Source organism: Nipponia nippon, unplaced genomic scaffold (assembly GCF_047370975.1).
Source record: "Nipponia nippon isolate SJK-2023a ecotype South Korea unplaced genomic scaffold, ASM4737097v1 scaffold_16, whole genome shotgun sequence".
Taxonomy (NCBI): Eukaryota; Metazoa; Chordata; class Aves; order Pelecaniformes; family Threskiornithidae; genus Nipponia; species Nipponia nippon.
Window position 1 is genome coordinate 9,837,204 of NW_028262332.1, and position 24,332 is coordinate 9,861,535.

At 49.6% G+C, this 24,332-nt stretch overlaps 1 protein-coding gene across 3 annotated transcripts in view; it reads right to left on the bottom strand.

Moving 5' to 3' along the window:
• Positions 1-22,519, bottom strand: part of GPSM1 (G protein signaling modulator 1) — an 83,664-nt gene extending 61,145 nt beyond the window's left edge. For 2 of the 3 annotated variants that reach the window (XM_087753276.1, XM_087753273.1), the window contains exon 1: positions 21,913-22,036. In XM_087753276.1, the coding sequence (XP_087609402.1) occupies positions 21,913-21,971 (59 nt within the window). In that variant the 5' untranslated portion in view covers positions 21,972-22,036. Of the gene's footprint in view, positions 1-21,912; positions 22,037-22,379 lie in introns of those variants that run through there. The other variant, XM_087753275.1, reaches the window with a different exon arrangement.
• Positions 22,520-24,332: the final 1,813 nt, after the last annotated feature.

Below are 24,332 nucleotides of genomic sequence, written 5' to 3' on the forward strand. Positions count from 1 at the left end.
TCAAGTCCCAGACGAAACCAAGACCACACCACATATAGCAAAGTGTTTTCTTCTGAATGTGCAGAGATGACAGACCATGTCAAGTCTAGCCAGGTAAGAATAAAGTTTTGAAGACACCAGTTGCAATCTAGAAATCAGGACAGCGCTGGTGCGTACAGCAAAGAGTCCCAGCATCAGTTCCCAACTGGAGCTCTAAGCAAGCCCCGCAGCTCCTCTGCACCTTCTGCACACCTGTAAAACAGTCATGAAAGCGGCTCCCAGAGATCCTTTTGCAAACGGTACTTCAAAAAGGGCAATATATGTGTTTAAGAAACAACAACAAAAAGAACAAATTTTTTAAAAGCAGTAAGAGGCCAAATATAAACCCAATGTTTGGCCACAAATGAGTTAGGCAATCTGCACAGCATTCTGCCAGAGGAATGAGTGAGTGGCACAACGCTGGCAGATCACTCGGCCCCCATCAATGCGACAGCTGCGAATTTCAAACCCAGGAATGGATGTTGCTTCTGACACTTGTGAGAGGCAGAAAAGGGTGACCCTTCCATCATGTGGTGACAGGGATGAGGAAGTCTCTTCCCAATCCAACACAGGGCAGGGCCACCCTCCCTCCTCCTCAGCTTCTTTAAAGTATAACTGATCTGAAGGCAGAAAGAGCCAAGACGAACAGGAAGAGCAGATATTGCCTTTAACAACAAGGTTTCCCAGGGTCATCCATCACTGTCAGATAGCAGCTAATGATGATCTGTATCACAGATTGCCTTTTGGCTGCCTTGCCTTAAGAGCAAAAATGTTCCTTTACAAAAGATGCACGGGCAAAATGCAAGGACTCTCACACATCAAAGGTTTTCAATCGACGCAGCAATACGGAGAAGGCAGCGAGGGTCCCGGGAGCGCTGGGGATGCCAAGAACACTGCCAAGTAAGAAACAAAGCAAACAGGACAAGGTGTTATCAGTGCCATTAACAATGATCACCATGACTGCTGTTAAAACAGCACTATAATTAGGACTTGGGTGACGATATAGGTCCCCAGAGGGGGAACACTACTCATAATGTGCGTTCAGAAGCTTGACCTACAGTCAGACCTCCCAACACCCTGCTCTCCCCCAAATCTTTGCACCTCCCTTGCTAAATATTCCAAGAAAATAAAACTGCATTGACAACACCACACTCGTCCTCCCCGTGCCAGGCTGGAAAACAACAGTGCAGACTGCCTTTAGCCAAGAGCTGGTCTGCAGGCTCATGGGCTGCGCGTTGACCTGAAGCTCCGGGCTGCTGCAGCTCCTGCAGCGCAGGAGACAGGGCCACAGAAGCCAGAGTAGGACACAGCGACGTCCCACCGCTCAGGTCTGCACCTCAGTCCGCAGCTGCTCCAGGCAGGCAGAAGAGACCGTACAGTGTCCAGCAATTAAACTTCTCTGACTCCAGCCCTCCCTTTCACACATTCAGGGCTGCCTTGTCTGGACTGTGTTGCTCACAGCACTTACCCTGCTGACAACAAATCCATCAAGCGACACAGAAAACAATCATGTCACAAGACAGACTAGGAGACGGTTGTCTGCTGCCTTAAATATCCTAAGTCTCACAGGGCAAGAGAACCTCTTCCTGCCCGCAAGGTGAAGCTGCCTTAAAAAATAACATTTATAGGTATTTGATTCATATTAGTGGGGGCGATCGCAAAACTCATTCCCAATCAGAGCTGCTGTAGTTCTAAAGTCAGGAATAAAACCCAAGCTTTTAGACAGGAGGTAAGGCAGAAAAAAACCCACTGAAAACACCAACAGTAGTAAAACAGCCCCTTAGTACATCTATTGGTATGAATTAAGGAAGCTACAGATTTTAACATCTTACTTGCAATCTGATTGAATTTTATACAAAAATAAATGTAATTTCAGAGCACTGATGACAGGGGCAATTAAACATTTTTTGCCAATCACAAATGGATCAAGTTTATCAGGTGCTCAGTGTAAATGTATATTCACTGGCTTAACTAACTAAATATGCATTTAAATAATTAACTGGCAGCACATCCTCAAAGAAAGTAATCAAGCTGGGAATTATTCCCCTTCAGTAATTTCCTTCCCAGCCTTCGCACAGCTCCTGTGCATGAAAAGCAGCTGATGACTCCGAACCACCAGATAACACAGCCAGGTGGGAGCTGCTCCAGCTCCCCGGGGACAGTTCCCCTTCGCTGCACAGGGACACGACGGAGGGAGCTCACGTCCCACACCAACCAGCACACGCTTCTCCCGTGCCAAAGCCCACACTGCACCTGACGGCGGGTCGGACTGTTTTCATGGGCTTCCCTACATGAGGAAAGCTATCCCAGGTCCTCCTGACGCACAGCCCCAATTTATTCATGGTGAATTTATACCTGTTTAGCCTTGGGCCAGCACCGCAAGCCGGACTAGATTGCTCTTCTCTGCCTGGGGCACTGTCACAACACATTTTGGGTAGTTTCTCTCTGGCTACTCTGCCCCAGGCAGGGTCCACGCTCCTCATGGAGCGACGCTTTCCTCACAGCGAGCTGGGGGCTCGCGTCATTGCGCCACCAGCACGTACGCAGCTGCCTCCCTCTCTCACTTGCTCCCAAACGATGAGCTCCCATCTCTGAGAAGAAAATCTTATTACTAGCTCCTAAGTACACGTGTTTGCAACTTCATACCATTACATATCATCACATTGCCATGACACCAGACCTATCAATCATTCAGTTCCTCCTATTCAGTAGTCATCCTCCCCTGCACTGCTGGTACCTCGTATCATCAACACACCCATTAGCAACCTGCTCTGTTTTGCAGGGAAGGCACTAATGAAAATACTCAATTAGCTCACTCCCAAGACCAGTTCTTGTGCAACACGGCCAGCAATGCCTCTCCACCCTGCCGACAGCCCTCCTTGCAGCACGGCCCCTCGCTTCCCACCCACGTCACGACCCAAGCGCTAATCCCCTCCTGACAAGCAGTTTCCCCACAAGGCACCATATCAAACACAGGCTGGCAGGGAAGGCTGACAAACAAATCAAGATACACATGAAATTAGCCTGACTCAAACTACTTTTGGTAGTTTGAAACCAGCACGTGGAAGCTGGTTTCCCTCCAGTCAACGGAGTGCAGAACCTCTGGGGCACCTTGATCTATGTGTCACCTTATTAGTGAGGGGAAGAAAACAAAACCTCTTGTTTTGTTTGGAGAGGAAAGGCCAAAGATGAAACAACGAATGCTGCACCCAGCACTTCCCAGCTTCTGAATTAGTTCCATGTGTCTGGGCCAGTTTCCTTCACAGCTCCTGAAGCCCGTGAGGTGCTGCAGAGGCAGCTCTGTGCCACCAGCACATCTGGAAGGGAAAGGTTTCCACTCCACACACTTCCACTGGTAGCGGTGAGTCCTTTCAGTGACTCGCAAACTGAAAATGATAAAATAATATGTATACATACACACTTACTGCTGTTTGAGAAGTGTTTGTTCAAGCTGGAGCTCCAGGGAGTACCAAGATGAAGCGGTTTTCACCGCAGTCTTTTGGTAAGGGCATGAAACAGAGAATCCAGAGGGGAAAACTACAGGGAGTTCTGGAAGACACAGGGTCTGTGTGCTGGCTCCAGATTTCCTCTTCCACTCTCTAATGGTAGCATCAGTGCTCAACAGTAGTCATTTCAGTTAATTGCTATCTACCATTAGCTGCAGAGTACTTACAAGGGATTCAATTCCACTGCATATTTTCTAATAAATACCAAATGACAGTGAGGAAGACAGCTGTATTTAGTTGCATTTACCCTCTTATTAGCAGAGCTGAATAAGACCCCATTTCAATTCATAATGGCTCCAACAAGCTGCGTCATTGTCAGAAATTCAAACTCCCCACTGCCTGCTTGAAAGCAAAAGTCATCCAGCACTCCCCTGCTCACACAACTCTCCATTTGACCAAGGGCCACACAGAACGGCTGCCTCTGTGGCTTTGATCCATGGGGATGGTGAGAACTGAGGGCAGATTGGAGTTATTTGCTGGTTTAGTCCATTTTGTGAAGCAACTTATGATGCTGAACTGGTACGTGTAGAGGCTTTTCAACCTAAGGACCGCAAAATATTTTGCAAAGGTGCGAGGGTAGTTTACCCCATTTTGCAAGAAGGAAGCCAAGACACAGCAAGACATAACTTGCCCACAGTGAGCCAGCTGTAGGGAATGGAAAGGAACCCAGGAGCCCTGGCTCCCAGCGCCTCTGCTAGGTCCTCCCTTGCAAGCACCAAGTGAACCACTCAGACTGGAGCCTCTGCTAGGGATGAGGCGCAGCATTTTCCACCTAGGCAAGGATGCTCTCATAGCTCGTGCCACCAGCTCAACATGATGCCAAACAATCACTGAAGATCCAACCCTGCCCAAAGAGAGGCCCTCAACTCCAGGAGCTTAAGATACTCATCACCTCTAGAAACCCACTCTACACTGGGAAGGATTGGGCTCTCAATAAATTATACACTGGTAATAATTGCCTTGAATTCATGTACCAGATCCTTCCCACGAATACAGCTTAATCAATAGCAAGAACAGAGAATACAATGAAATTTTTCTATGTCATCTGAGGAGCAAAACCTCTAAAAGGCAATGAGCACAAATTTAAGCCTTTGTCCTCCAAAATTACTCAAATATCAAAGGGTCACGATGGGATGTAATTAACTGGCAGCATTTGAGCTCAGATGGGATTAAGGTGCAAATGTGAATTTCATCTCATCCTGGTTAACAGTTTCACTTGATGCTCAGTTTCAAAGCACTTAAATTAGAAAATGCAAATACTTTCCAGGGTCTAAGGAAATTATGATTAAGGAGATACCAATTTCAAAATTAATTCATTAAAACATGTTCTGACTCCCGAATTAAAAAAAAAAAAAAAAAAAAAATCTACCAAACATATGAACTGGTCAAGATGCCGTGGAAGAGGGACTGCGCAGGAGAACTCACTTTCAAGAAGAGTGAGACTGAAACCTTCTGAAGAGCCTGGATCATAATCTCTTTGCACAGCTCATCAGCAGGGTATAAACCCAACCACCACCACCACCTGCCATTTGAGCTAAAGGAAAACAAGCGTAAAGGCCAGCAGCCCTACCTTGCCAAATGCTAGCGGACCACGATGGTTGTGCCTGAGGATGCTCTCTCCTTCCCTGGAGGCACAAAGGCGGATGCTCAATCTGTGCTGTCAGTAGTTTCTCTCCCCCCGTACCTGCAGCCCACGGTCAAAGGTAACAGCTCTAACATCTGAAATCTGCCATGCAGAGCAGCAAGCAAAACCTTCCCTGCATCAGGATGAATTTTTAGGCATTCAGATTTTGTCACAGGATACTTGAACTCCGTGATTTCAGCACAATGAGGGAAACTTCCCGAGTTTTCCAAGAGCATTTTGCTTTCTTGTACAATGCTAGTGCCTTCAGTGAAATTAATCCATCACACTGCAATGAAACAACACTCTTGGGATGATTTCACCAGAAGCAAAGTGCTATTTCCTTCAGTCACTTCCAGAAACCAGAGGGCAAGAGAGGACACGCAGCCTGAATGGCTTTTCATTATAACATTACTTTGGCAATTAGGTCAGCACATCCTCTCACTAAAATATATGCTGCGATTTAAATCAGCATACTGCTCCTGCTACCAAATACACTGGGTTAAAGTGATGATATACATTAGAAAAACAAATAGTCAGCTCGTCAATGGCTATACAATGAAAACAGCTGATTGATTGATTGATTTATTACCCATTTTATTTATGCTATTCAACTTCTTTTACCCACCAGTGTACAAGGGTTCACATTCATGCCAAATTTGTTACTGAAAACAGACGGATTCTGGTTTGGGGGATTATCTTTCCAAATTTGGAAGCACTGTAAATGAGATGAGAGATGCCCAGACTCAGACACGTCTTCTCCACAACTGACTTCTCCACGCTTGCCTCCCACAGACACACAGGGGGCCTCAGCAGCCAGCTCCCGTGGGGCCAGCCTGGACCCCAGCCCAGCTGCTCTCCCGGGATGAGAGGGGACTGCCTGGCCCCTCCTGCCCTCTTCATCAGAGCCAGGGATGAGTTCTCATGGACCACAGTGGAGCTACAACACAGCGGTGACAGCTCAGCTTAGATGAGGTGAGCACGCAGCCCGGGACTCAGGCTATAAGACAGCTTGCACTGAGAAGCATCACAGCCTGCCCCTAATTCCTGCCCCGGCATCCTGCCACCCCCACCCACCTGCAGGGTCAAGCTCAGCACCACAAACGCCCCCCGGCACAACTGTTTCAGTTGTGCTGGCCAATTGCACAGGCTGAGGGGCCTTCGGAGATTTCCTTTCCTGCACACCCAGACTACTTTTCTGAAGCCAAATGAAAGCAAGTCTTGTTTTCCCAGAAATGCAGAGGCCGCAGGCCCAAGTCTTTTCTCAGTTCAAGCTGCCTGGAAACCTCTCCAACTGCAGCCCCCCCCCTTCTCCTTCCTCTCTCAACCTGCCAGCTGCTCCTGCCTTGCAGCATAGACGGAGCAGGAAAACAACTACATATTGAAAAGACGCTGCCAAGTCCCAGCAACACTAAGGACTGTATTATGGTTAAGCCCGGACAGACAAAGGAAGCCACCCCTGCCTGTCCCAGCCACCCAGCCCTTTGCGTGTGCCCCGCCACGTGCATGGCCTCATCCCAAACCTCCCTGCCTCTGCCCAGCGCCAGCAGTCGGAGAAGCGGCACGCACTCCCTGCACACTGCCTCCCTTCCTACCCACATACCCAGGCAAACCACTGATCCATGCTCAGGGCACGGCAAACAGACTGTCGTCGTAATGCAAGGTAAAAGGCAACGATGACAAAGTTCACACCGCAGTTTTTCCACTGACTCCTCAGCAACCTACAGCCAATTTGGTTCTGTTCCCTTCCTGTCTCATCTGCTTCCCTTCAGCCCCAAGCCAAGTATTTCAGTCCAAGAGAGAGGCCTTTGGGATCTATCCGAAACACACACCCCAGATCTCATGCTCCTGGGCCATCCAGGCTTTGAGCCAGGGAGATGCTGAGCGATCACAGCTCACCAAGAGACTGCTCAGGATGCTCTGCACCAACACTCACACTTGAAAGGGATTTAGATGTCATCTTTGTGACAGAAACAGCGTGAACTTCGCCCTCCTTTACTTTCTGCAGAACTCGTTGAAAAGCAATTAGCAGGAACCAAGCAATCAAGTCCAGCAAATCCAAACAAGCAGCAACTCCTTTTTCAAACTGCCACTTGGTAAAGGCAGTGAAGAGGGTGACACTGAGCAAGAGCATGCCAGCAAGAATCCGTGATAGTTCCTCCCTCGGCGATTACAGTCCTCTGTGCCCAAAGCAGAGAAAGGCACAGAGGAAAACAGATGGGGTGGTTCTCCCAGGTCGCAAAGAGCAGGGGGGCAGAGCTCGCGTCCGGGCTGAAGCGACACCAGACACTAGGACAGATTTTCATTGGCAAAGCTGTAGCAGAGCAGATTACATCAATTCTACATTGCTCTTCCTGCAGCTGTTTCACACTCTGAGGGCTGGTAAAAGCATTGTCATGCTCTCCCTGAAAATTTCAGAGGTGCTAAAAATCAGAAATCAGCCCAGACGCACGCATGCATTCAAAAGGCTGCCTTGGCTCAGGCGCAGGACACTGCTGTTCTCCCTGGCACAGCCACAGAGCACCCCTCTGGATTTTGTGAAGATAATATTCCACATCTGGCTGAAAAACCAGGAAACAGAGGCTCCCCAAGAGCGCAGATATCAGCCAGGGGTCCTCTGCAGTCCTTGCCAGCATCTCTAGACACAGTTTCTGCAACTCCTCTGTACAAACCCAGAGTCAGCAGAACAGCAGCAAAAGTGCTTTTGGGTTCTTCAGGGCATTATGGAAAAATCTATGCATGCCATCAGATTAATCTGCAAGCCCATAAATCAGAGTGTGGCAGGATTCCCAGAAGGCCAGGCCATCGCCTCACAGCAACGCAGCTCGCATGCAAGGGGAGAATGACGCTCTGCTTTGCTAATCCAAGGGGAACAGACCCACCGTCTAGCACTGTGCGGCACAGTGTGGCAGGTGTCTGCTGCTTCTGCGGGGAACCCTGGAGCTCCAGCATCCTACAAGCTGGTTTTGCTTCTTCCAGAGGATCGCGTGGCTTAGTCCTCCACCGCATTTTCCCAAATTTTTAGCACTTCTGTCCTAGTATAGCTCCACGGATAACATCTACCCTGGAAACGCTTGGCACCACTGCACTGAACGTCTGTACAAATCAAGCATGCGGAGGCAAGTCCCCGCTCCTCCCTGACACAGCACCACATCAGGTTTTGCTCCAACACTGTGGTATTAGTGTAATTCAATCACGTGTGTAAATAACAGGCAAGCATATATCGTTATATGAGTTTGCCACATAGATCAAAGCATGATACGTCTTTGCATCTGTGAAATGGACTCTGGTCCTGCTCTTCCATAGGAGGAATCTGTATAAACATCACATTTATTGGAAAGTCTTCCTGGATACAGCAACAACACTAATACTCTCCCTAATAATTTTCTCATTGCTATCACAAAATTGTGTGTTAGTCCATATAACGATTTGCTTTTTAAGCGAACTGCAAAACTTATTACGAAAAAAATATAACAGAATTATGTTCTTGTATATGTTTCTTGGAATTGAGCCTCTGGTAAGGGGAATAAAAGGATGAAGCATCAGATTTTTAAGCTTTTCCATGCCAAAAAACCTCCTGTTTTCCTCACAAGGTAGGGTAAAGGCCTGCAGCACATCCAACTCCAGCAAAATATCCTAGACTCCCTCCAAACCTCGGCACTTCTCTCTCCAACCTGACACAACAGCCACTGTTATGCCACAGCAGACGCTCTCCCATCCCTAGGACGCCAGGTGAGGCTCCTAGTCCAGCTGAGAGCCGGAGCAGATCCTCAGCTTACCAGGATGCTCTGCCTTCGCTGTACCTAACAGCAACCAGCCCCGCAGCTGCACCGCACCTATAGCCACGCCTGCTGGGTTCGGGGCAGAACCCGATATCCTTTGGGAAGGGGACACCCTTTCCAAACCAAGCTTCCTAAGGCCATGTCCTTCATGGCTTTAACTTCTGATTCCTCCCCCCCTCACCCCCCGTATTTCTTTCTCACCCCCACTGTCCCTGCTGCTGCACAGTCCCCCTTGGCACAGCAAGCATTTGTTACTGTGCACGCAGAAAGGATGAAGCCAGAGGTTTGTTATATCGTGTATTTCCTGCCTGATGGAAACACACAGCTAAAGAGACAGAACGAGCAGGAATGGATAGCGGAGACCTCTCCACAGACCTGTTCTATGTTTAGGTTAGCTCCTTGTTGCAACCTCAGAGATACTGCAATGGCTTTATACAGAACACATGCTGCTCTGTAGCACCGAAAGAACTCACTGCCCCCCTCCTCCCTTACGCTGGTGAAAGCAGGAAGGATATAGCATCAGGGTTACACACATGCCCAAATCAAGGGAGTTCATTTATCCTGACTACTGAATAATGCATGTCTTCAGAAAAAAAAAAATAAATCTGTTCCTGCATAGAGACATCATCGTCTAGGAGTGAAAGAAAGACATGGCACAACAGCAGGCTGCACAGAGAAATGCACCAGGAGCACAGGCAGCAGCAACAGGAGGACGAGACAGGTGACGAGACAGCTCCTTACCTTAACCCGTAAGGGTGGGGGGGCTGTGGAAGCTGCTGATGCGCAGGAACAACACTGCTTCCACACGGATTTCGTGTGCTGGAGAAGCCTCCTGTTTTAATCCAGGGCATTATAGAGTGGCTGCATTTGTGCTGTACAAACAGCCTCTATGAGCCTTTCAGGAGCAGTTACATCCTCCAACACACATGGCTTTAATTGGGAAATTTTTTTTTTATTTTAATTCTAGGCACATGTTTTGAGCTGTTACTTTTCTCTCCTCTGTGTGTGTATTTAGATAGATATATTTTCATGTCTCCTGTCTGTGTGCCATGTTAGCCTCAGGCAACCAGCTCAGAGAGAGCCATCAGCCTTGACAAATGACTCAGTTCTCCTTAGGAGCCAGGTCCGTACAGTGCCTCCTTCCTTCCCTTCCTAAGGCTGCTGTTAGCACAGCCACCCTGGCCCTGGGCAGGCGAGCTCTGCCCTCTGCACATGGGCTTGGAGCTTCACCAAGCGCAGCTGGAGTCTGACCCTGCTTCAGCAGACCTGAAAGGACTCCCCAAAATCACGCTGATCAGACCCTCAACCCAGGGCCCTTCAGAAGGGGAGATTTCCACGACAGGAGAGTGCCATTTTGTTCGGGGGGGGGGGGGGGGGGGAAGCCAAGGGCAGGCCACACAAGTTTTCTCTGCTCATTCCTCATCCTTGTGTCTCTGTGTATTTGGCTTTAAAACAGGGACAGGGAGAACCCTGGACGCTGGGGCCAGGACCGGTCTGGTCACAGAGAGCACAGACCACATCACGGAGGATGCCTGCTCGCTGGCGAGCCGACGTGCTCATCAGCCACGTGGCAGGACAGAGCCACAGCACGTGGCCCTGGCGCTCCGTCCTGCAGACATACGGCATGGCAGGACACCTCTGGTGGAGGCCAGTGCCTCAGACACCCAGGCAGCTTTCACAGGCTTTCTTTTTCCACTGCCAATCTCTCACACAGCTCTCTGCAAAGTGCTCGCTCAATGGCATGACCGATGACAACTTTCTGCCAAAAACACTGATGCCAAAGAATGGCTTTATTGAAGAAAATGTACATTTTGAAGAGTGAGTTTTCACTTTCTTCCAGAACAGCAGAGGAAAAAGTGAGTATTTTCAACCATTTCATTGTTAACTCCTTCGACACCTGAACCCGTTGTCAAAGCTCCCTGTTGAACGCGATCTCGCAGAGCCTGTGGTATTTGCTGGCACACTTTTGCTGTTTGCACTCCCAGCAGTGCACATAAAGGGATGAATGCAGATAACACGACAGCCTCCCTTTCTCCAGTGGCTTGACCCAGGAAAGCACCAAACCACAGACTTCAATCAACCAACTAGTTCATGCTTGCAGTTTCCTGGATTACAGCCCTGATGGAAGCAATTGATAAAAGAGCTGGCCAAGGGCTGCAGCCTTAAAATTCTGGGCGCGTCGCAGTGAACTCATACATTTTATTATTTAGACCCGTGCAGGAGCTCAGACGCTCGGCTGAACTCAGAGGCCAGGAAATGCCTCGCGGCACACGCGGAGTCTCACGATTCCAGGACATTCATCTGCTTTTATGTATGTAAGTCCCTGTTCACTCACCCCGAGATGTTGGCCCATGGGTTTCCCAAGCAAGCTACTCCTTGCTGAAATCAGAAGGGCTTATTTGTCCGAAAGGAAAGAGAAACACACATTGCTTATGATATGCTAGATATTTTCACTTGTTTAGTCACTGGTGGTTTATATTCCTGCCTTCATGCTGCAGAAAGCTTGGCCAGTAAACAAGTCAGATCTGATGGCCTCTGTGTTTTGCAGCAAGATACAATCCCCAATGCCATTTTCTCAACACAAATCTCTGCAGACAGTTGCTAAAAAAGGGGCTGTTTCCTGATGCAGTATCAGCTGTGATACAATAACCTCACAACAGCGTAGCTGGAGTACGGTAACAACAGGATCCTCCTCAAAGCCGCTGCCCATACCAAAAGCTTCCTGTCCAACTGTAAGGATCGAGATGTGTGGTTTTCTCTCTCCATCTCTCCGCATACCCCGAAGACAACCACCCCTCAAGGCAGGGCACCCAGGAACTCCACTCAGTTCTTACGTGATTTAACTTGCAGGCGATTTTCTGACAGGGAACATTTTTCCCTGTGTCCCTCTCTCCCGTTTTAAATTTAAAAACTGCTGTCTTCCCAAAACCTGAGAGACAGATAACTATGTAAAGTACCTGAGCACTCTAACAACTCAGGCTGTTCTCCTGCTTTCTTCAAGCCTGGAGTTACGCTCTTCATGGTGACCAGACTCCATGGCCACCCAGGCTGCTCCTTTTCCTCCCCTGGGGCCTGTGGTTTGCAGCGTTCCCACCACATTTGCAAGGCACACCTTGTAAATGGGCAGAGCCTGGTATTTAATTCACCAGCTGGTAACTTCCTTCTAAACAACCTTTTGCTCCCTCCCATATTAAGCAGAACAGCAGAACCATTGTAATATCGTGCAAGGCAAGTGCTGCACTGCCCTGCACGGTTCAGTAGAAGACAAGGCCAAGGTCTCCTCTTCAATTGACAATTAACCTCACTGTGACGTGGGTAAGGAAGCGCTGAAGGGAAGGAGTGGGAGTCAGGACATTCAGCTCCCAGCTTTGCCACCTATATTCCATTTCACCCTGAAGACTATGCAATTTCTCACCCTTGAAAACAGGAACAATATTTCCCAGAAAGGCTACAATAAGATACTGATGTTTACCAAGCACTCTGAAACCCTTGAACGGACATAACCCCTTCAGGATCCACTCAGCCTGGCACAGCAGCATGGGACACTAGGCAGTACCATAAATACAAACCATGAATAACAGTAATTAACAAATAGCTCCAGAGAGATTAATATTAATTAGCACTTTCCAGCTCTCCTCGGGCATGAACGGAGACTCCACAGATGGAGTGCACAAAGAACAACCTCAACTCTGCAGCACGGACCACAGGAGAAACTTGCCCCACAGCTAACTTGCACTCAAGCTGCTCCAAGCCAGAGCACAAGAAATCATAGCAATTTACACCAAAGCACCCCGGGGGTACCACCAGCCAAGGCCCAGCGTGCTGTATGGGGCGAGCGTTCGGAAAAGGCACCTGCTGTGACACCCACCAAAGAGCAAATATACCCCGCTGCTCTGCAAAATCACAGGAGCGTCAAGAAAGTCATGGAAACGTATAACCTGGCAAAGCCATTTGCTACAGCAAACCCCTCCACTCTACCTGGAGATACGCACAGCTGTGCGGCCCTTTTAATCAAGGCATGGAGAAACTCCACTGCACACACATGGACCACTTGCCTGTCCCAGCAGTGTGCTGAAGGTTCCCCTCAGGAACTCAACACAACTATTATTTGTGTTGCTACAACACTTGCAAGCCCCATGGCGAAGCTGGTCTCGCTGTGCTGCGCTCCTATAGCAGAAGTCATTCCTCCACAGGGTATACAGGGCAGGCAAGCATGAGTGAGGCTGCAAATCAAATAACTTGTCCCAGGTCTCATCACAGATCAGCAGCCGGACCCATGGCCACAGCAAGCTCTGCACAGCAGCCAGGAAAGGGGCTCAGAGGGGCAGCGCTTCGCTTTCGCACGAGCCGTCGCGGTCTGCTCCCTGGCAGCCAGAGCGTGGGCGGGAAACGGAGCTGGATCCCCAGGGCAGGAAAGGAGCCCTGTCGTACGGCGCGTGTTCAAAGCTGCTTCCCAGGAGCATAACGCAGCCGTCATTTTCTGCAGCTCAGAGAGCAAACTGCATATATCAACTGATGGCACTAAGTTTTACCCATACATTTTTTAAAAGCAGCTTCCAAGACAAAACATCTGCTCTCAGGTGGAGCCAGGGCTCAACATGAAATGGCTTCTACACCCAGTTATGGTTTTAGTATAACATAGGTTTTTTCCCCATTTTAAATCCATTTTCTTAATCTTTCTCCTACAGCACCTGGAGGAAAGATGCATCAGCTCCCAGAGAAGAGCCCCTCTGGCTGCTCCAGAGGGTGTAAATGCAAAGGGTAACAGAAAAGCATGAGGGGAGACAAGACAATCCGATATCCTTCATTCAAAATTCCTTCAGGTTTAGCAGCTGCACAGAGCTACTGACTCACAGCAAAAGATGAAGCTTCTTTAGATACATCATTTCTTAATCTCAGAGTCAGAAAGGAAAGGCCTGTGGTTCCAGTGTATGTCATCCTTGGGCAAAATGCTCGTGCTGAAAAAAAACTGGGAATAGCAGAAGACTTTTAAGCTATTTATTTCTACCCTGAAGGTGGTGATCAGATAGTAGCACTGCCTTCCAAGTAATTCATTCAGAGTTTGTGTTGCTGCTCCAATGTCTAGGGCCTTGCAGAGGAGTCTTTTTCTTGCCGTCACAGAAAGAAGGAAGAGCAATCAGATATCAATGAGATGCTGCAGCACGTGCTTGCTCCCCAGGCTTCCATGGGCCAGGGATCAGTCAGGCACTTGCAGGATCAGGGCATTACCCTGGTTTGGGGTTTGGCTGCCCATGCTGAGGGCTCTCAGCCCAATGCCTCAGATTCAGTTCTAAAAAGAGCCTGTATTTGCTCCGCTCCTGGTGGGAGCGGAGGCCACGGCTATTGCCCTTACCAGCTCTGTCATTTTATGCTGGGAGAAGTTTGTCAAGTCAGTTAAGTACAGGGTTGTGCTGCAAATTGCTCATTTAATATTGCCCTTGAAACTGCATTGTAATGATAAATTTTCACTTCCTTCCCTAGGCAGTTGCATAACACTGCTGGGCATTGTTTAGAGAGCTGCTGCCTCCAAGCCACAGGCAGCTGGTGTCCCCTTCCCTTCTCTTCACCAGGCGGAGCAGGACTCTTACCTTTCTGATTGTGGGGTTGTTTTTTACACTCTATCAGCTTACTACATTAAACAACAGATAGTTGTGACTTTGAATGCAAGTAGCCTTCCAACAAGATTACTCCTACTTTCTTCAGCTTTCAGTGGGGGAAAAAAAAAAAAAAAATCTCATTTATACCAGTTAAATCTAAGCCAGTTAGAAAGTCAGATCTGTCAAATAACATTTAATTAAGAGTGTCTTTAGGGAGGGAGCAGCTCAGTCAATGGAAAGCTTTCCCACTGACAATATAAATAGCCCAGGCCCAGAATTCAACAGCCTCACTTTGTGGTCAGGCTACACAGCCTGCATGCCCAGACGCAGGATGAATTTTTGTTTCATGGCTTTTGTTGGCGTGTTTTTTTTATAACAGGGAAGTGGCTTTGAATTCTGGAAGCTGGGCTGGCTGATCAAAGCAATACACAGAGCAAGACTGGGAGGAAGGGGGAAATTAGGTACACTTGAGCAGCAATTTGGAGATAAAATTGCTCTTAAAGCAGAACAGCATCAAGAGTCAAATAAGATGCATCCCTCCACTTCAGGAAGCTTGCTGCTGGTGGCTTCTTGCAGCATAAGACTTGACAGAATTCAAACCTGTTCTTCAAGGAAGGCTGAACACAAGTTTGGACATCACCTAAACCGCGAAAATACAAGACAGCAAAAAAGCAACCACAGTGACAGAAGGCCTGATCTGTTGGAGAGGAGACAAGGCAGCCCAGAGTAGAAAGCAGGGCTGGAACATGAGAGTACAGGGAGATGCAGCTTGTGATATATCAGTATTTGGCTCTAGGGAGAGCACAAACTGCATGTGGTTATGGTGCAGCAACACAATTGTGCCCTGAGGACACTTTAAAACAGCACGGACGCAGGAAGCCATAGGACAAGCTGGGAAGTCACAGGTTGTGCAGGGGACCCAGGACACAAGCCGGGGCCACCCCAGCTCCACCTCAGGGCAGGATGAGGAGGGCTGGGCAGGTGGCAGCAGCGTGGTCCTGCAGAGCAGCGAGGGGAGGGCTGTCCTGCCCCAGGACTGCCATCTCCCCACTGCCCTTCCTCTGGCCTCACTCAAGCTTCCAACGCACCTCCAGCTGAAAGCACCAGCAACGTTTCAAGCACAGCGGCCAGCTTGGTGCAGGGAACCAGAAGCAGGCACGTCTCCCCTCAGGGCAGTCAGCCTTCAGGGCTGGAGAGCTCTTGCTCTAATGGGAACATACACACTCTACTGGTTGGAATCCAGGCAGGATCTTCCATCCTGATGAGCTTTGTTTAAAAAACAAAGTCATTCTATTAGCTCCAGTCCATAAAAAAGAAAAATCCCTTCCTATCTGCACAATGTACTGCAGACGTTTCCCTCCAAGCCCGCAGGCCTCGATCAGTGGGGAAAGAAGCTGATTCTCCAGCCTTTTGCCAACGTATCCAATTTGAAGCCTTCCTGCTGCTGGCCATGATTTTGCTCATGCTCAAGGCACACACTAAGGAAAGGCTTTCCCCTGTGGTTTATGTAATTTATCAGGAATAAATCCAATGTCTGGGACACCCTCATCACTGAACTGGAGAAGGGGAATGCCAACTGAGCTATGCAGCCCACTGCTCTCTCCTTCACCCAGGTATTTCTAGTCTCCCACCACCTCCCAAGTCTCTGCTATCGTCTCCAGAGCGGTCATGGTTCAGCTGCATTTGCCTGAAGAGAGGAATGGCCACAAAGGAATTTTAAAGTTGCTCTTCTATAACAAATGAATTTCTCAGCCTTCAAAAAGAGTTTGCATCCTTTGGTGCAATAGGCACTGCTCCCTTAACTTACTTTGAAAATAAAAGGCAGCAGATCCCTAATTAGTTACGTCCACCAGGAAAACAGAAATTAATTACACACAAGATTTTCACGTGGCATAAGCAAGCCATGCTGCAGACTCCAGCCAGAGCTCTGACAAGACCTGGATCCAGCAGGACCCACCACCCACCGAGGCAACTAAATTATAACACTTGGTCACCATGATCCAACTGCGATCCAGTGGTAAGAGGTCCTTGTTACCACTACAAACCCCAAGGACTTTCTCTGACCTTAAGGCTGCCCCAGCCAGGCCCCCACCAATCTCCTGGTTATAGGAACCCTTTCCAGACAGCATCTCCCTTGTTGCCATGAGCTCTTCCAGATACTTTCCTGGGAGGGATGCATCTGATGACTAACGCAACAGCTAGCAAAAGGCACCTCGGTAGGTAGCCACGGGGCACCAGGAGGCAGGGCTCACTCAAGCTTCACAGACGACATCCCAGCCGGGATGGGTCAAAGGCTGCCTCGCTTCCAGACCCAGCTCTCCATTCAGTTAGGCCCTGGGGTGACCAAATAGAGTGTTAATGTTCATCTCACAGGGAATTGGCCTCAAGGGCTGCCCTCAGGCCACACACACAAGTCACATAAACTTATTTGACTTCAGCTGACACAGTAGCAAACGCCGTATAACCCATGAACATGTGGCCAACGCACAAAGTTCTCTTCCTAGTCTGCTTGGCACAAATGCCTCATACAATGCAAAGTATTTCAGGACAAAGAATCCAGAGGGACAGCTCTCACCCCAGAAGCATGAGGCACAACGAGCAGGAGGTCTGGCATATCTTGAGTCAGCGAAGTGCAAGTCAGCACATGAAAAAAAAAAACAGTGTATCATCTCAACTTGATTTCCATGTGCACCTACAAGTCAAATTAACACCCTGAAGACAAGAATTGTTTGTATTGCAGCAGCACCTAGAGGTCAGAAGTAAGATGAAGATCGCGCTGTGCTAGGCACTGTACAGGTACAGGGCACATCCTCTACCCATTTAACATCAGAGACCAAAAGGAGAAGGAAAAGAGAGCTGCTCACCCCACATCCCACAAGGTGAAACACAGAAGAATCAGAAACGATGCCCAAGGTCCTGGGGAAGCCTGCAACAAAGCCAGATGCTGATTCCCAGTCCAAGGCCGGACCAGCAAGGGTCCCCTCTCCCTGCTGCTCAATGTTCTGCTCGGCTCTGCTTTGGGATGACCACATTAGTCACAAATGCTGAAACTATGAGTGAGTTGTTCAAAATGTCCCAAAACAGAAGTCAACAAAACCAATACTGCATGCTAAGCTATCACATAATTTTTGCTCAGGCCACCTATTATGCAGCACAGCTATTTTAGAAATGTTTGTCCCGTTTTTCACATCCTTCTGCCTAATGGAGACCGACTGCACAGGCCTACAAAAGATAAATTGAAGTCTTTTAGAACCTCCAAAACAGCATTCTCAAATGTACTAATTAAGCAATTTCAAGTTTGATCTATGGAGTAAAGAGACAAAAAGGGGTCGTTTCCAGCTTTCTGGCAGTGCAAAACACCCCATTTTCACTGTGATGCCAACTAGCCCCCACTTTGCAAACCTGCCCGCCCAGGACAGGCCACCTTCAGTCACAGCACTCGCAACACTCATTTTCAGCAGGAAAATCTTTACCCAGAGACAAGAAGAGGACAGCTGTGGCAATCTGGAACATTAGAATAGGGAGACAGGGGAAATCTGCCAGCAAGTCAGACGTAAACAGCAGGTAAAATAGCCTGCAAGCTCAAACAGGTTAAAATCGCATAAACATTGTATTTTTTATGTAGATCCTGCTTACATAACAGATTTCACCTGCACCAACTCCAAGTATTTTTATGAGGCAAAGACGTACAAGTAGTTACTTCCCATCCATCCACCGAGAGCTACCCTAGGCATCAGCACCCAAGCCAGTCCTGCGAGCTCCTTGCTCGCGCTGCCTCCTGCTCAGCGCATGGTGAGGCGCTGCTGGCTCGGACGCGCACACAGCCAGACCAACCGGCCGCTCACACCGCGGCGGCGGCAGCCGGGTGCCCCGCCGGCTGCTCGGGTGGGGCACGCTCCCTCTCCTGAGCCGCAATAGTTCAGGGGTATCTTTAGCAAGTTTAAAGGGACCCCTTCACCCAAGCCCCTTCCCAGTCCCACAGAACAAGCTAATCGCACTCTGCCATCCTGTGAGCCAGCAACTCTCCAACCCTCAGGCTCAGAGGATTTGCAGCAAGGCACAGAGCTCTTTGTCACCACGTTGCTGCTCAAATCCAGCCCAAGTTCATACAGAGCCAGTAGCTGTCACCAGAAGGCTTATTCACGTGAGTATGCAGTAAAATTCCTAATGAACACCAAAACTAGCACTGCTGGTGGTGCTAATTTTTACCTCTGAGGCAGATACAAAATATTTATCTTCTTCCTAGGAGGTGGTATTTAATAGTATATTAAAGCAACATGTAACTTTTTTTCCCCTTTTGAATGAACAAGAGGCAACAGTGCTTTTAGCATTATACAAAGTCCAGTCTTATAAAGTTGTGAAAGTTTACTTAACAAGTAGTAGCAGCTGGAAAATGCTCACGATATTTCATGGTGTTATGATCCCTTGGATAAGTACAAAACGAACAGGAACCATTCCAGAGGGACGTCCACCCCGATGGTGAACTTTCTTCCCAATTTGCTTTACAAACACCGACTTATTCTGCCTTAACCCGCGTGCCGAGTTACGCCCTCTCTCGCTGCCTCGCATGTCAGAAGGCCAACAATTCTTCCATCTCAGTTTTCCCATCAGAACAGGAGAAAATTGCCTTCTCTAAAAAAATATGTGGTGCTCAGAGAGCGCTCTAATTGCCCGATGCACATTCAGGTCAGGTACCCACTGTAGCGACATTAATGAGCGAGATGGAGACTGTTTATGACACAATCAAGAGAAGTTAGTAAACATTACAAAAGCCAACAGCTCTGTTGAAAATACATAGCACTGCAAGAGAACACGGGGCAGGGGAAGGGAAAGGGAGGCCTGGGAGGGAGGAACAAGATGTGCTTTTATCCGAGTTTTCATGCCAGATTTATACATTTCTGGTCTGACTGCAGCATTATCCAATATTCTTTCTGTGTAGGATCAATAACGTCCCCGCGACATCAATGCAGCACAGCGATGGTTTCCCCAGGACATGCCCATGCCTCAGTCCCAGACTGAAATCTCCAGCGTGGTCTTCTAAAAGCAAAGGGCCAAACCCAGCAGAGCTCTCTGGACACTGGCGGACTCGTCCCCAGCACAAGCTTGACACATGCTCAGGAACCACAGTCCAGGGGAATCATTTGATGGGCTTGGTGCTTCCTACACATTCAAGGTCAGCCAGTCAGTGCAAAAAGGCAAGTGAGGTTGTACCTGCAGCAGCGGAGAAGAGAAGGGTACCTGCTGCAAGCAGGTCTTTCACAGCTCGGATTCTGTCCGACAAAAGTCCTCAGAGGTCAACACACAGCTGAATTGGATGCACTTAAAGCATCGGGCTCATGTAATACTTGCTCAGCTCAAGTTTGCAGAGTGTGATCACAGAGCTTGATGTTTCCAACAAGCTCTGGCCAGAGATCCTGCAGTCAATACCAGGAGCTGGCCACCGCAGACGCACCAGCTCTGTAGAGAGTCACAACGGCTCAACTGCTTCCAAAGCCCTGTACTTCCAACAAGTCTCCCTCGAGACCAACAGTTCTGCTGTAGCAACAGCAGTGAAATAAATGGCACCAGAAAGGTTAGCAAGAGCTGACGTAAAGAGCTGCACAGGACCTCTTTTCCAAAAACGCATACGGTGTATTATTGCTGTAGCAGAGATACTCCCGACTTTGGTCTCTCTAAATAGAGGAGCTTGGCCCAGTCAGCACACAGATTGCCCGCTGCAAGCACAACAAAGAACAGATGCCTTTGTTTAGGATGGGCTGAATTTAGGGAAATACCAAGGGATGTTGCAATGAACAAACACTTTCATTTCTTTGTGGCACACTTCCTTCCACCCCATCCCTCTTCCTAAAAGGAATTTACCACCCCAGCACCCCCAGATAAGGGGTCTGGCACTCCCTGCCAGCACAGGCACCTTCTGCAGTTCTTGCACCCGAGTTACTGCTCCCAGGCAAAACAACACACTGCAGAAGACTTTGATACCAGTCAAAGTGGCTTTACCACCGGAACGGTCACCTGAGGTTCCACCTGTCACCCTAGATATGCCTACTGGATGGAGTTTAGAGTCATTTACTTCAAGCTAGAAGTTTCTACGCTGGGATACAAGTGGAGTTAAGGAAGAAACTCTTAAGTTACAACTCCAGTTAACAGTGCAGTAAAGACAGAGAGGCTTCATCGACACGTACCGTCGAGGCCTGAAGAGCGCTGCAGGGAATTTTAACACCATGTGCCCTGCCAGAGCCACCCAGACTAAGCCACAGGAGAGGTGTTCCCCATTTCTTTTCTATTTGCTCTTCACTAAACAGCTGGTAGCAGCGTTTACTGTGCTAGACAGGCACACGGTAGTGGTACACAGCCCCCCCCAGGACTTCCTTCACAAAAATGACTGAAGTCTTTTCCCCAAAAAGTTTTCAAGAAAAACAAAAGAAAGGAAAAGATCCAGTCTGATTAAAAGCCAGTGTGTTTCTCTGCAGCTCTAGCTCCACCACAGTAGGCAGACCAATGGTTTTAACTCTGCATTCTCTTTTCATTTTCCCAGGAGCTGCTATACAATACAACGAAACCAAGAAACACCTGCTGTCCTAATGAACCAATACTCATTAAACTAGACAACCCACTAGCCGCCGTGCTAATTACTGCAAAGCATGCAAAGAGAACTGATGAAAAGCTACTATATTGCATATACTTTGAGCATTCTTTTTTTTTTTTGCCCTCTAGTCCAGATAGGGCATTACTTCCACTTCTGACTCCTGGAGGAGAAATAAAACACAATGAGGATGAACAGCATAAACAACAACGCTCCAAGCAATGCCGCAAGGCCTCAAATTGAGTCCAGTTCAGACTTTTTTATCTCAATGAAAAGAATGGGCGAGATATGGTATTTTCACGAACGCCTGACGGCCTGAAGCTATTTTTTTCCAGCCTTGTGTGAATTCTGTAGTGCCCAATTTTAAAGCTGAGACTTAAAGTCTCTGCAGTACGATCAAGAGCCCCCCATGCAAATGCCCAGCACAGACCAGGTTTCAGCATCAGCCTCCTTAAGAGGAGCTGATCACTCCGGGCTAGTGCCAAGGAAAGACAGAGTTTCCCTCTCGGCAACCTCAGCACCCACCATCCTACACACGAAGCAAGAGCTGCCCCACGAACACCGCGTCCCTCCCTCCCGTCTTCTCTCCCTCCGCTCTCGCTGGGTCCCCAGGCGTGCAACAGCGTCTCACTTCCCACGGATGAGCGCTCGCCCCCTCCCCAGCAAACCCGCGGCCGCCGGCCCCCCCCTCCCCGGGGCTCAGCGGAACGCGCTGCCCGCGGCGGCGGGCGCAGCTGCGGGGCCGGGCGGGAGGGTCCGGGGCCGGGCTCCCCCGCGGCCGAGCGCCCGCCTCAGCCCCGCTCACCTCGAGTAGAGCCGGCGGGCGGCGGAGCCCGGGCTGTCCCCGCCGGGCAGGCACGCCATGGGCGCCGGCCCCGCCGAGCCGAGCCGCCCGCCGCGGCGGAGGCAGGCGCGGCTGCAGCCCGGCACCGGGCAGCGGAGTATGGCAGCGGCGGGAAGTGATGCACCGAGCAAAGAAACTCGCGGGCAGGCCCCTCCTCCGGCTGATGTCAGCCCCGCGGCGGGCAGCGGCCCTTCCTCCTCCTCCTCCGCCCGGCCCGCCGGCATCGGCGCTGCCGCCTGCCCCGGGGCCCGGGCGGCCCGCGGTGGGACGGGGGGGGAGCGGGGCCGAGCGCCCGGGCAGGGCACCCCGCTGCCGGGGGCTGCCCTCGCCATCGCCCCTCCACCCGGAACGCAGCGCAGGGGAGCATCACGGCAGCAGGGCGTACTGAACATGCATTGAACATCACCTCGCAGTGCCTCTGCACCCACCTTCAGAGCTACGGTAGCAGGGAAAGGCAGAGCCACAGCGGTCCCACGCACACCCAGCAAGGTGCAGACACCATCCCTGCACGCTGGTGCAAAAGGGGGTTGTATAGCATTGCTGATTTGTGCCCCATACCATATGTAGCCACTTAATTCCATGAGAAGAAGTCTCTGGTTTTGCTTAGCCTAAACCCTTTTGTCCTAGAAAGTAAATGCCTACAGCTGGAGGCCGTTAGGGCGAGCAGCAGAGAGCAGGACCCAGCACAGCTGTGTGCCTTCTGGAGTCAGGAGGGGTAACGCCACAGAGGCCTGTGCCCTCCCCGTAAGTCTGCACAAGCAAAGTCTGGCTACTACCGTTGGTAGCGAGGAATTCACCAGGAAAAGGGATGTTTCCCTCCGGCCCAGAGCAGCTTGCCTTCTGCGGTAACTGTGTCCTGATGAACCTTGGGGCCTTTACTCTTTATTGTCAACTGAATGTCTCGAGGTGGATGCAGGTCATCTTCAAACGCTGCATCCAGCTCCGTCTGCTTTCCAAGGCTTCAGACGCTCCTGTAAAAGTCAGTGAGCTGGTCACTCAGCAAAGGCCTGTCTGTCAATTAGTGCCACTTATCCAGCAACACCAAACTAAACATCGTTATCATCACAGACACCCAAAGAAGCGCAGGTATAAATTGTGGCTTTCAGTGGGTTCTAGCAGCTTGCTCTGCAGACACGGGAACCCTGTGGTCAGAGGGAATCCAGAGCCATGCCCTACTTACTGGACTGTTTCCCCTGGGGACCTACACAAGGGCCCCTCTCAAGAGCCCATAGAGACCCTGCTCAGGAAAAAACATCATCAATAACACCCCGCTAGGAAACCACAGAAGCCGCTTTCCCCAGAGCTAGTTGATTGGGCATTTAAATCCAAAACAAAAACCCATAAACAAACCTGTATCTGTGTCTTAGCTTAGGAATAGTCTCAATTCTGCAGATAAACCACAGCAAAGAAAGCTGAAACCATCCTGCCGAGAGCTGCCTCCTCACCCAGGGAGGTGTGCTGGTGTCCTGGGTACATCCCATACCACCCAAAAAAAAAAGGAACCCCTCTGCACCCCCAAGCAACCAGCTGCAGAAGCCCCGCTGGAGGGACCGCAGGCGAACCCACGGGCCAGGCTGGGACGCTGTGCCTCACACCAGCCAGTTTTTACCCAGTTTTGTGATTTCACTGAGAGCAACAAACATCCCGGCACAAGCGCATGGAAGCAAGTTCAGCCCTAAGAGATTTTAGTGTTTCCAGGGGGTGTATTTGTCCATGCTCCCCCCCCACCCCAGCCCCTCTTCAAGTCAAGAATCCTAGTGCAAAAGATGAAAACCAGCTGCTGCTGCTGGCTACAGCCCCTCCTCAACCGCAGGAGACAGAGGGTGCTTTGCTGCACTAGGCCCGCAGCGCTGGGTCGGCATTTAATGACTGTGGGCAGATAGAGTCATTGCCCTTTGGAGGAACAATGCTGGAAAGGGGAGCAAAAGAAAGGAGGGTGGAGGCCAGCTTCCAGTTTGGGCTCTGGCCAGATATATGGTATTCCAGAGCTATAGGCAAACGAGTCACCCACATGTTAATGACAGAGGAATCGCTGGGTCAAATTCCACAGCCTGGGTTATGCAGGAGGTCAGACTAAGATGAGCTTAATGGTCCCCTTTGGCCCTCAAATTCATGAATTTGCAACGGATAATTTATCATCTGACGAACTCAGCTTCTTTTTCTTCTTGTAGAAGCGGCAAACAGGTCACAATAGATTTGAATTCATTAGATGAAATAATTCAATTACTTTGCTGTGGGTTGGGTTTGGTTAACCCTACATATTCATGCCAAGAAGCTCCCTGCAAGTACTTGGACCTAAGCCACAACTCGGATCCATTGCTCAGCTGCAATGAAACGGGCGAATTACAAGAGTACAGAGAGAGAGAAACCCCAATACATTA